This window comes from Aulonocara sp. 'chitande type north' Nkhata Bay, linkage group LG7 (assembly GCF_057382095.1).
Source record: "Aulonocara sp. 'chitande type north' Nkhata Bay isolate Kocher_YH1m ecotype deep benthic linkage group LG7, A_spYH_male_GT1.1, whole genome shotgun sequence".
NCBI classification, from domain to species: Eukaryota; Metazoa; Chordata; class Actinopteri; order Cichliformes; family Cichlidae; genus Aulonocara; species Aulonocara sp. 'chitande type north' Nkhata Bay.
The window spans coordinates 40,146,675-40,158,869 of NC_141350.1; the positions used below are offsets into that span (position 1 = coordinate 40,146,675).

General features: G+C 41.1%; 1 protein-coding gene across 1 annotated transcript in view; it reads right to left on the reverse strand.

The window, feature by feature from the left end:
* Positions 1-489: 489 nt before the first annotated feature.
* Positions 490-12,195, reverse strand: part of tnksa (tankyrase, TRF1-interacting ankyrin-related ADP-ribose polymerase a) — a 113,688-nt gene continuing 101,982 nt past the window's right edge. Inside the window, exons 23-29 of the mRNA XM_086300368.1 lie at positions 10,237-10,357; positions 9,428-9,525; positions 8,057-8,131; positions 7,797-7,902; positions 5,850-6,036; positions 5,543-5,699; positions 490-4,630 (exon numbers count right to left, since the gene is read on the reverse strand). Of these exons, the coding sequence (XP_086156494.1) occupies positions 4,544-4,630; positions 5,543-5,699; positions 5,850-6,036; positions 7,797-7,902; positions 8,057-8,131; positions 9,428-9,525; positions 10,237-10,357 (831 nt within the window). The 3' untranslated portion in view covers positions 490-4,543. The remainder of the gene's footprint in view (positions 4,631-5,542; positions 5,700-5,849; positions 6,037-7,796; positions 7,903-8,056; positions 8,132-9,427; positions 9,526-10,236; positions 10,358-12,195) is intronic.

The following is a 12,195-nucleotide window of genomic DNA, read 5'->3' on the forward strand; positions in this document are numbered from 1 at the left end:
ATAAATCCATAGAATCACCAGTCAACATAACTTTTTTTGCCATCCTTATTTAACCACCCTTCCATTCTGGAATAACACACACTTGAGTTTTTTTTGTCTGATTTGTTATTTGCGTTTCTTTTTTGCTGTATATTTGTGTGTCTCTGATATTAAACCATTATGTGATCTTCGCTGAAACTAGATGTAAATGAGCAGTTTTGTTATTATCTGGCATGTTTAATATATATATTTTCATACTAACGTTCATTTGCATGCATTGTTCATGTTAAATTTAGAGAAAAATCAGCACTTAGACCAGTCAATCTAGCAACAACAACAAAGTCGTTTTGTTGCCAAGTTTGAACTTCAGCAGGTCGTCTTGACCATGTCTACATACCTAAATGCACTAAGTTGGTGCCGTGTGATTGACTAATTAGATATTTATGTTACCATGCAGTTTAGTATCTAACTGAACTCAAGATTACAATGAAATAAAAACAAAAGGACACTTTAAATTCTTTTATTAAGGATTTTTCTTCTGTATAGTCATGAAGGAGTTTCTCTGTTCCACATGTTAGCTGGTCAGCAGCACATCTGTACAACCATCTGTACAACAGGAGGGCAAATGTAACAGAATGAAATGATAATGAAACCAGTGGCTTCTGGTAGAAGGCAGCTCAGACAGCTAGACAACACCTGACTGACTGAAGAGATGCTCCCCCCTCCAATCTATTTACAGCAAGGTTGGTCACTGAACAGAGACCAGCTAAAATTAAAATTCAAAAGGTTATGACATAAAAAAGGAGGGCAAAATAAACTAAAATTTAATCATGAAAGACCCGCTAAAAGGTGCATCTGGATTTAGTTTATTTACATTCCAATTTCAAGCAATGCCCACAGACCTCTGATCATAAATTAACATCTGCCGGCCTTAATGAGGTCAGTACCAAGACAGCAGACAGCGATGCTGCCGTTTTATCTAAAAACTGTACTACCGACACTCACTCAAACTTTAATTGAGCTTCTGGTGGAAGTACAAAAAACAGGCTTTACACGAGGGCCTTTCATTTTGTTCCAGCGAAGCAACCTCAATTCTCCACTGAAAACATCTTTTCACTTCAGTTTAATTTCAGGTTTTTTGAAATGTTTTCCTCATTTCTGCTTGAGTCATCTTTTCTTCAATCTCCTCATTCAATTTTTCCCATTTTTAGTCATTTCATTTTCATTTTCCCAATTCACAGTTACACAAATAATTTCTTCTACTGTGATAACCTACCTACACTATCAATTAGTCAATAAGTCACAACTTGAAAGAGGACACCCAAAAAAGGTTTCATTTGTTATTCTGAGGGTCAGCTACAGTGTTTAGTTCAACTGAGTTAATTCAGGCTTGCAAGTCAAAAAAATAGAAAAATCTGAAATAAAAGTGGCCCTATTGTGCTTATTTTTATTATATTCTTGGACTTTAATAGTGTTACCTCATGTGATTGACAGTTCAAAGTAATTTTATTGATCTTATATTGAGCCTAGGTGTAGCACTTGAGTTCATCCATCATCTAAAACAAGCCAAGCAACCTTTCTTCTGATTGGCAGCCCCTCACTAACAGAAGGTTTATACAGCCAGTGGGTGGAGCTTCTCTGTTCATAACCAAAGCTCTGCGCTCCTACTTGCATATATGTTGACCTCCATTATTTGAAACTTTGCCCATCCAGCACTGTAACAGCATTAAGCACAATAGGACCACTTTAACATTCATTTGTTTTACCCTCAAATTTACCACTAACAGAGGTCAGGAGACATGAACCATCTCTCCTGATTGAGGTGAACTCCATAATGGTTAGAATCACCGTCCCGGTGCTTTCACTCCAACTGTCTCATTAAAAGCATTCGATTTCAAAGACCATCAGCCCTGCTGCGTTTCACCTGACATGACCAGAGGTGAATAAAAGCATACAGCTACATTCATGTGTGGTCCCTCCCCATGATCTATAGGGAATTTAAAGGTTATAAATAAAGACCCGTTAACAGAAAAACACGTAGTCATTGCAGTTAAAAAACAAAAACAAAAAAGGAAAACCTTGAGCTTATAGTACTTTCTGAGAGAAATGGTAACATGTTGGTGTTTAGTCATGAGCGTCATACTTCATCCTGACATGAAACGTATCCATCAGCCTCATCATCATCATATAAAAAGACTCTTTTTGCAGGCTCCAGCTGCTGACGCCTCATTAAGTTGTTTCTACACAGGAATGCCAGAAAATATCAGCACAATCAGGTTCGGTTGTGTCCTCACTACTGGAACTGCTCTGTGTGATGTGATTAAGGCCAGCCAGCTGCCTGGGGTGGAGTATGCAGGAGGCAGGAAGATCACCGGCTCTAACTCCTCCACCCTGCCCCCAGTCACATATTGATGCAATCTGACATCATGCCGGCAAGTTAAATACACGCTTAATATCCAATCCAACTGCAGCAGACACTCTAGTGTAGACTAGAAAAAGTTCAGGGTTGAAGTGTGAAAACAGTTTACAGTACAGTGACACTTTCACATTTGAGGAGTGTAAACAGAGGAGCATGAAGTCTTTCAAACAAACAAAGAACTGCCTGAAATTGGGGGGGAAACGGTACTTTTAAACAAAATCAAAAATAAATGCCTCTCTGATAGCCTTCAACACAGTACTGCAAGCTGGCAATTTGTCTGTTTCACCACTAGAGGGCATCAACAGTAAAAGTTGGAATGGAAAGGAACTGAAATGACCACATGTGGGAACGTGTCAGTGACATTAAGATACTTCAGTGACAGTAGTATTGTGTGATTAGCTGAACCCCCCCCCCCCCAAAAAAAAAAACAAAAACAAAAAACAAAACCAAAATTACCCAAACCATCACGCTTGCTTAAAGTGAGACTTTAAAGAACGCCACATCTCTTCTACTGCATACATTCAACTTTTCCAGTGACTGAAATAACAAAACTGGACAGCAGCAGAAAGCAAGCGTGCCATTTGCAGACACAAATTCATCCTTTATCTGTCTTGTTATTGAATGCTGAGTGAAGTTTAACCCAAATGAACTGGAAATGAAGCTTATGCACAAATCTGTTTGCAACACACTGAGTTTGCAGGTTAGCAGGTGCTCCTAGAAAAATGACAGTACCACTTAAAGGTATAAAACAATGTGGGTGTAACAGAAAGCAGGATTTCATTTGAGCACTTTTTACTGGCTAGATGCGCCTAATAAACTGGCAGGTGAGAGTAGTTTATGCGTATGATAGCCTTAATCGTCTGTGATCCTCATGGCTCTAAGACTGGTTTTTAATCAGAACTGGGCTGAAACAACATGGCAGTTCTGGATGCAGTTCCTATAACGACTGCAAATTTCCTGTGATACTACAAAGGCAGCAATCAGTTCTTGAAACGAGATTTTTGGTGGCATATTTGAGAAAAATAAGAGGTATGTTTAGGTTAGCTGGCTTGTCACAGGTGTCTCAGCCTGTCATGCTTCTTATAATAATAATAATAATAATAATAATAATAATAATAATAATAATAATAATAATGGATTTATATAGCACTTTTCAAGGTACCCAAAGCGCTTTACAATGCCACTATTCATTCACTCTCGCATTCATACACTGGTGGAGGCAAGCTACGGTTGTAGCCACAGCTGCCCTGGGGCAGACTGACAGAAGCAAGGCTGCCATTTCGCGCCATCGGCCCCTCTGGCCACTTATAACTTAACTTCCCGGAGAGCTAAGATCCCAATTTTATATTTTGATGAGCCTGCATGTGGTTTTCAGTGTATGAGCTTGATATGTTGCGGATCTGAAACGAGCAGGTTTGGTCTGACTGACTTGCGGGTGTAAGGTGGTGGTTGGTCCCGGTGTGGACTGTAGTGGAAAGTCTGCAGCAGGTCCCGTCAGCAGCTTTATTTGCTTTTTGATATCAACGATTCTCTTGCTTCTCTGCGTTTCATCTCATTTCATATTCTCCTCCTGTGGCTTCTCCTTTATATCGGCCTCTGGTGAAAATGCGACGACACAGAAACGCGCTGAATTTCCGTTCTCTCGATGCATCTGGAGGTGGCGTTGGAGCATTGTTTTGATGTTGTGGGTGTGTGTGCAAAGCAAAAAGAGGACATAATATAAAAAACACATTAAAGCCTGGGGCTAGAATACAGGAGCAGTGCAAAGGTGCCAAAAAACAAAACAGCTTTTTGTTTGTTTTAGATATTTTTTTTTTTGTGGTAATTGCTTTCACTTTGAGATCAAAGCCACAGGGCCTGCAAAAACAGCTTCCATTAATACTGATGAAACAGTTTCCATTTTCTCCTCAAATGATTAATTATTACTGTCTGCTCCTTTTGGACTGAACCTGTATTACAACCCCAAAAAACTGAAAGACACCGTCTCTTCTTCCTCCTTATTTCCACGTTTGAGGGTCATCTGACTCCTGGCCAGCCGATGCTTCGTGTCACCCACCCCCAGCTTTGAAACTCCTTACTGTTCAGTTCTGGTCCTCTTAGAGATTTGTCCACTACAGTCTGGCTAACTTGGCACCCAGCTGTGCTTTAGGACTTTTGCTCAGCAGTGGCAGCAGGCGTGGCCAGACTCTCTGGCTTCACAATCTGGTAGGTGATCAAGTACTCTGGGTAAGCCTGAGGACAAAGAATACATGAAAGTCAAACAAACTGTTATGATTTCAGTGCAAGGAAAAAAACGTGGGTTACTACAAGAAAGACAAAGTAAATTAAGTATGATCTTTTAAAGGCTGGGTAAGTATTTCAAATGTGTGTATGCTGAGGATTTTTGGAATTTACAGTGTTGGTCCTTTTGAGGATTTAAACACCCAGTCACACGGGCCTAGAGACCAGCTGGCGACTGCCTGGCAACCTCCATTCGCTAGGAAAAAAATTAAAATTCTCTGAGTGCTTATGATTGATTGCTAAAGCCCCAGTCACATGGTCACCATTTCATACCACAATTCTGAAAACATGACAGTTCTTACTTGGTACCTTGGGTACCAGGCAGTGTATGTACTGAGGTACAACTGTAGGGGGCAGCATACGGCTACAAGTGGCTATATGCAGAATAAGAAGATGGCAACTGGTGCTGCTGCCCTTATAGGTTTGGTATCAAGAATCATGTAATTCTACTGGTACTGGTACCAATTAGTAAATTCCTGGTATTGTGACATCCGTGCTAGAGACTGGTCAGTGTTCCCATTGGGAATGACAGTAATAATGTGTATTCCCTGAAAGGCTGGTGAGTGAGTAGTTCGGGTTGCTTGCCATTACTGGGTGAAATTGGCTGTGGTGCTGCATCGACAAGGTCCTTACGATTACTTTGGTCACAACTGTGCAAACAGTTTGCATGGAAGATGCCAAATGTCTGCAAAGACTTGCCACTACTCACTAAAAGCTTGTTTCCGCCGCTGAAAAAACATGAATAAATACATACATTTTTTGCATGAGTTATTATGTCCAAATTTCAAAAGTTGGACTTAGTAACTCAAACTTCCAAGTACCTTGAAATTTAGAAGGCAAAAATGTTTTTCTGTGTGTACCAACCTGCTCCCCTCTGTAGATGACATACTCTGCATATGCCAGACCATTGACACTGGGTCGTCCTATTACGGAGTGGTGACCAGGAGGGGCGTGGGCCATTTTCATTGCACTAAACTGAAGGAATGATTTACCGAGTGTCACCCGACAGAACAGCATCTGTCTGCAAACACACACAAACACACAGACGCACACCATGGAATCGATAAAATCAGTTTATTTGATCTTTCGGTAAGGCAATTTTTATTTCAAGAATATTTTAAGAAACGAAAAAGATCTCGCTAAAGCTGCTCAGGCCGATGTGAGCACCCACCTGTGACATATGTAGCAGGAGCGGTCTTTGTGGGTTGGACAACCTGTTCCTCCGCCGATCCCATACACGTACTGATTGCTCTTGGAGGAGTTCTCGGCAAAATAGATGCCAGCACCAAACATGCCTCCGATGTATGCATGACGCTCATCAAAGCCCTTATGGATAATTGCGTTGATGAAGGGAGAACCTGGAAGGCCCGAAAAGTGAGAAATGACACAAAATATTCAGCTGCCTCCACTGTGAGCATGTCTGTCCTGACAGTGATGCCTGCATCAGAAATGTCTTCAGATACAAGAGTAATACATAAAAGATCACAGCAGACTCTGAAGATGCCAGAAAAGGTAGTGTACTGCGTACTGGAAACTGAGCTAAGAAACTGGGAGGATTCCACTCTACGGCAGTTAAAAAGAAAGATAATATTACAGTTAATTACAAAGCACCTTAGTCCTCAAGAGAACTATGAAACTAGGAGAGGACGGAGGAAGTGCAGAGTGCGACGCTTCCTTACTTTCCCTCCATGTAAGGAAACAGAATTTATGCATTTCACATACTCCGGTTAATTCATCTTTTTGAGCTTTAGAGGACGGCATGCTGACAGCCAAAGCTGTCACAGATATTTAAGGTGCTTCGACTGATTCACCACATCAGCTCATGTACTGATTTTTAAAGTAGATATCAGGAGCTGTCGGATACCTTTGAGCGGTGCAGTTCTTTTAAGTCTTTGCAGGAACTCATGTAGAGTTGAACCTATGGACCTTTTTTATGCTGTCTAAATTATAACCTCGTGGTTAAACCTGCCACCATGTTAGCCTCAGTGTCTGTAGAAATCATCCAAAACTGAATGGTATGCGTGCTCCTATTCTCCAAAATGCTGTATGACAGTTAAACGCTGCAGGTTAAATGGATCTGGTGTAATGTTTGTAGTCGATGCCGCAGCGCCGACGTGGATGTGTCAGACTGCAGCAGAGTTATCACACAATCAATAATAAGCACTTTCACGGTCCAATACTATGTGAGGAGGAAAGGGAGGAGCGCTGCCAGAGCCCTACAACAAGATGTCCAACGGGCTACCCGTGTGTGTTTCTGACCCCCATAACATCAGAATGCCATGAGCACAGCATGAGGACCCGACATCCTTTACTGGGACATGCGCTCAGAGTCCAGCACAGCCAGACTATGACAACTAATGACAACTGAGCTGCACTGAGCTGTGATTACCCCTTCCAATAAAGGATGTTGGGCCCTGCTCATGAAGTCAGTTTCTGACAGATAATGTGATAAATATGCTTATGGGTGGCCATCTGGAGGTCATTCTGTGGGGCTCTAGTGGTGCTTCTTCTGTTTCTCATCGATCAAAAGAGCAGACAGTAGTCCTGCAGCAGCAGACCATCTTGTGATGGCATGTATGGGCTGGACTATCTATGCAAGTTGAAAGGGATGCAGGTACCATCTCATGATACCAAAAGTTCCAAAAACATTAATAAAAGGAAAAAAAAATACTGGTAGCTGTCTCAGCCTCCCAGTAGGTACATGTATGGTATCGCATTCACAAAGTTGGGTGTCCACACTCCCTGCCCACCCCGCAGGGCGCTGACAACACCGTTAACTAGAGTAAAATTCAAAACTACTCCCCTTTTTGGGGATGAATTGGGGGTTTTTTCTAGTCCACTTGATGATGGATTCACAGCAAGAGTAATACTAAGTTTAACTAACTGTCCTATACTGAGATAATCCAATTTTGGATTCGTGTGCTTAGCTGTGTTTGTTGGAAGAGTTCATTCCTTTTCAGATGTTTGGTACATGAGTCAAATGTATTTCACAAATATTCATTACAGGAGTGCAAATGTTTGTCAGAGCATTTCAGCATAAAAAAGTAAATCAGCAGGACTATATTTAAAGAAGGTCAGCATGCTTTCATATTTTACCACATGCACAGTGTTTATTTACCGTGAAAGAGCATGCGCTCGTTGTGGTGGTTGTGATTCTCATCTGCAATTTCCTTTTGTCTGTGTGTGTATCTTTCCCGCAGCTTCTTATTCACAACCTTCTGAATCTGCAGTCAGAGGAAAGAGAGGACGGAAACAGCACACATAAAATGCTTAATTTATGTCCAGATTGCTTTTTCTTTTTTTGCTTTAAAGGAGGGAAGAAAATAAAAATCACTTATTTCTGTATTTGTACAGTGTGATGTGTTTTGTAGGTCATACTTTAATGATGTTGTAGCGGCTGAAGACCCCGCCCGCGTTGCCTCCGTCGCGGTGCTCTCTGATCGTGCTCTGTAGCTGAGGAGGAAATCATCAAACATAACAACAATGAATCATCATAAACACTAAACTTTTTTTCCCTCAGATTTCTAAAATGAGATAAGATGAGATGAGATGATGAGATGAGATAGCCTTTATTTGTCAGTTGCAGTTGCCCACAGAGATGAGAGACCTTGCCGACCGTACATACAATACACAAACATCACATTGGGGAGACAGGTCAGGCCAGGTAGCAAGGAAAAAAAAACATCGAAATGTGTAACACAAAAGGATAATACAGGAATGCACAGATATCAACACACCATAGCACAATAAACACAGACAAGCAACATGGGAGAGTATTCCAGTGTGTACAGCTGATCTGGGACCGCTGCAATCTTTGATTGCGCCTCCAGCTGATCCGGTGTCCACATCAGATGGGAGTGACACTTTTCACATGGATACATTTGAAAACGCTGTTTTCGCATTGCAGTGTGGACAGTGAACCCGGAGCCTTTTCGAAAACGATGACACATTTTAGTCATGTGATGCAGTCATGTGACCAATTAACCTAAGATAGCGGAGTTGTTTTGTTTGCTCTCAATTTTGACAGCCCTATTAAAGATTAATATCAGTTTGTACATGCTCCAGATCGCTTTTCTTCAATTCAATTCTTTAATTCTCACTCGCTTTTGCAACTTTGTACTTTTGTGTTACTCGCAGCAACAACACCACCTCATTGTTAACTCGATGTGAAAAGTTAAAATAACTATAAAGTGTGAGAGGAAAGCAGCAGCTCATTCAATCAAGAGTAGATGCCTTCACAGTGCCTGTGGGGAAATGTGGCATAATACAGCAAAAATAATGTGTGCAAAATAATTGTAGGTAAAAATATTTCATCTGCTTTCCTTCTGGTATTTAAAAAAAACAAATCAGTCCAGACTCCATGACTGTCATTTGTCAAGTTGTCGAGGAAGAATTACAGATGAAATTACCTGTTAAATTTCTTTTAACATGTGACTGTTCTCATTAATTTCAGCTCATTCACACTGATATCGGCTGTCTCGTTCAATCGCGGCTTCTCAATTACGAGAGCAATGCAGGCAGTGGAGCAGCTCCACAGATATGAAACCTCTCGTTCAGCTGGCTGCTGTGACACCGCGTGATGTGTCTTTAGGCACATGGTTGAAATTACTGTTCAAGCAAATGAATAAATGTTGTTTCACACTGAAAGAAATTCATGCAGGTGGTAAGATAAAAAAAAAAGGTGCTATGAATTTAAATGTGGTCAGTGTCGTGTGTAGGTTACATGTGCTTAAAGGGGCGTTTGCGTACCTCCTCCTCCACAGACTGGAATTCCTTGTCATCCGGTTGCAGGTCGATCAACATGGTGCCCTGGCTGGAGCAGTGGAACGTCAGGTATGGGTTTGCACCTATGAGCAAATATTTGCAAGAGAGATCAAGATGTTTAATTCAACTAAATTTTAATTAAAAAGGTAAAGGAAAATTATACAAATTATATTGTTCAGGAACGACAGTCATTTTTACACACAGAGACTCGACTTGACTGACAATCAGTTTCATGGCTTCATGTTAGTTAATGACATATTAATCAAATAAAAAATCCTGAGTTGATTCCAAGTGTTGATTCCAGGAAATTGATGAAGTCCAAAGAGGTGCTGATGCAAGTGAAGAGCCCATCATTAGGTTTACATTTGTTTTTTCAACCTATCAGTTGAGATAGCAAAGAGTTTAGGAAATGATAACTAAAGTGGTTGATCAGAGTTACTTTCATGGTTAGGAAAAACTACTTCACAACATCTTGTCAAGTCAAAAACACTCTTGAGCAGGTATCACGAATCACTGCCAACCTCTGTGATAGGAGAAGCCTTCATTAGTGTAAGACAGCAAGGCACAAACTACTTGTATCTAATCCAAGTGTTTGACATGTAGATATAAAATGAGTCACATTTCCTGGATAACATATCTGAACATTAGTAGAATATAATGTTATTGATTGTGAAATACGTCTAACTGATTGTTTTAAATATTTATTGGCAAGTTTTATTAACACCCCCCCCCTTCCTTTGAATGCTTTTCCACTCAGTTACACTCAGTGCGCTGTTCTCTTCTAGTATACTGACCTTGCTGGCCTCCCAGCAGTCTCTCGATGCCCTTGATGAGTTTGTGTCTGTGACCGTAGGCGTTGATGCCGATCTCCTTCAGCTCTTCGTGACCCATGTCTGCCAGCACATCCAGTGAAATCTGCCCAGAGATGGCAAAAAAAAAAAACAGAAGAAAAAAAGAGTGCACTTGTTATTTTTCCCATTGCCTCTAGTTATACAGTCATAAAAAATTGATTTAACAATGCCTTAATGTATTTAACAGTAAGTCATGTGCCGATAGTGGCAGCAGGTCATGCTACAAGCTGATAATCTGAACTGTCCGCTGTAAAGAGTGATGAGTTCAGTGATCTAAGATGTACCGCCGAGAAAATAGGTCTGACAAATATTCATGAAAAACAGCAGCCGCACAAAGAAAAGGTCAATGAATGGATGGCAGTAATCAAGCCAGTTGATATGCAAATTGACGACGGCGAAGTCATCGCCGCTCTCCTGAATTTGTTCAGGGTGAGTAGAAATGAGATTCATCCTTGAGGCAGAGATAACTTTCCCTCCGCGCTGCCTTGATCACTGATACAGGTGTAAATCATCACAGCTTGAGTAGTCTGCTGGGAGTTTACTGCGACGTGCTCCGTGGAGAAATAAGCTAAGCAGAAACCTGTCACACCGCGGAGGGGTAAACTATAGCGTTTGACTTTTGCGGATCTCCCTAACAGAATAAAACAATTTGAAGAAAGGACCAAAAACTGGTTAAATTAAACAAAACTGTTTGAAAAACACTAGAATTCAAACTGCTTTTCGCGTGAGAACTTCACATCTGTTTTTATTCTTTAAGGCGCTGACCTCAGACATTATTAAGGCCCTGGGCAAACCTCCTCTGAACGTCTTCCTTTACATCAAGCTAGTTAACAGTGAGGCTTGACAAGGAAGAAGCTTCAAAGAGTGCAAAGTTCAAACCATTATTCTGCGATTCATCAAGAACACTGAACGGCAGCAAAGTGCAAAGTCTGCAGCTAAATTAAAGGCGTCTATAACGAGTGACAGGTCAGCTGAAGCAATGTTTGTTTCTTTGTCACACCTCTGAGTTCTTGTTCATGTCATTCTGAAGTAGAAATGTAGACACAGCTGACTCTTACCCCATCACTCTGCATCACTCTCAGTTTGAATATTAATGAAGGCTTGTTTCCCTTTAGGAGGGGAGGGGGGCAAGAATAAATTTAACTACACACAGAATCTCCCACAATGCTTCCACCCTGCCTTTTACCAGCTGTCACCTTTCAGTGTTACTTTATTTCACTGTCTGTTTTCTCCTCGTTCTGTGACCTCTTTCATCTCCTTCACTGTTCTGTCTCTGCTTCTCTTTTCTTTTATCTTCATCCATTCAAGCACCTTTCTCTCTTTCCTCCCCTTTGTCTTGATTTACCTTCTTCTCTGTCTTCTGTGGAGATCTCCGCCTCCCTTTGTGTTCTTTACTCTCTATACATCTGCCCGTTTTCCACAGTTTTCAGCACGAAGATGTGCAAATTTGGTAATGCTCTGAGCTGAATGCTAAAGCCGGCGTGCTAAGCAGATGTTTGTGGTGTTTGCTAATTGACTTGCTAATAAAACGCAATGCTGATGGGAAGGTCTGCAAGATACGCAACCATAAATCAAACAATTACAGACGACAAAATTACCAGACAAATTAAAATTCTGAATGAGCTACTTAAAAGAAAAGAAAACAAAATCACAGCTCATTACATCTACAGCAGCGGTGTCAAACATAAGGCTCGGGAGCCAAGATCGGCCTGGCAAAGGCCATGTCCACACTAACACGCTTTCGTTTGGAAACGCATCTTTGTCTCTCCGTTTTGGCCTCCGTCCACACTGACGTTTTGAAAACGCTCTCCAAAGTGGATACATTTGAAAACGCTGTTTTCGCATTGCAGTGTGGACAGTGAACCCGGAGCCTTTTCGAAAACGATGACACATTTTAGTCAT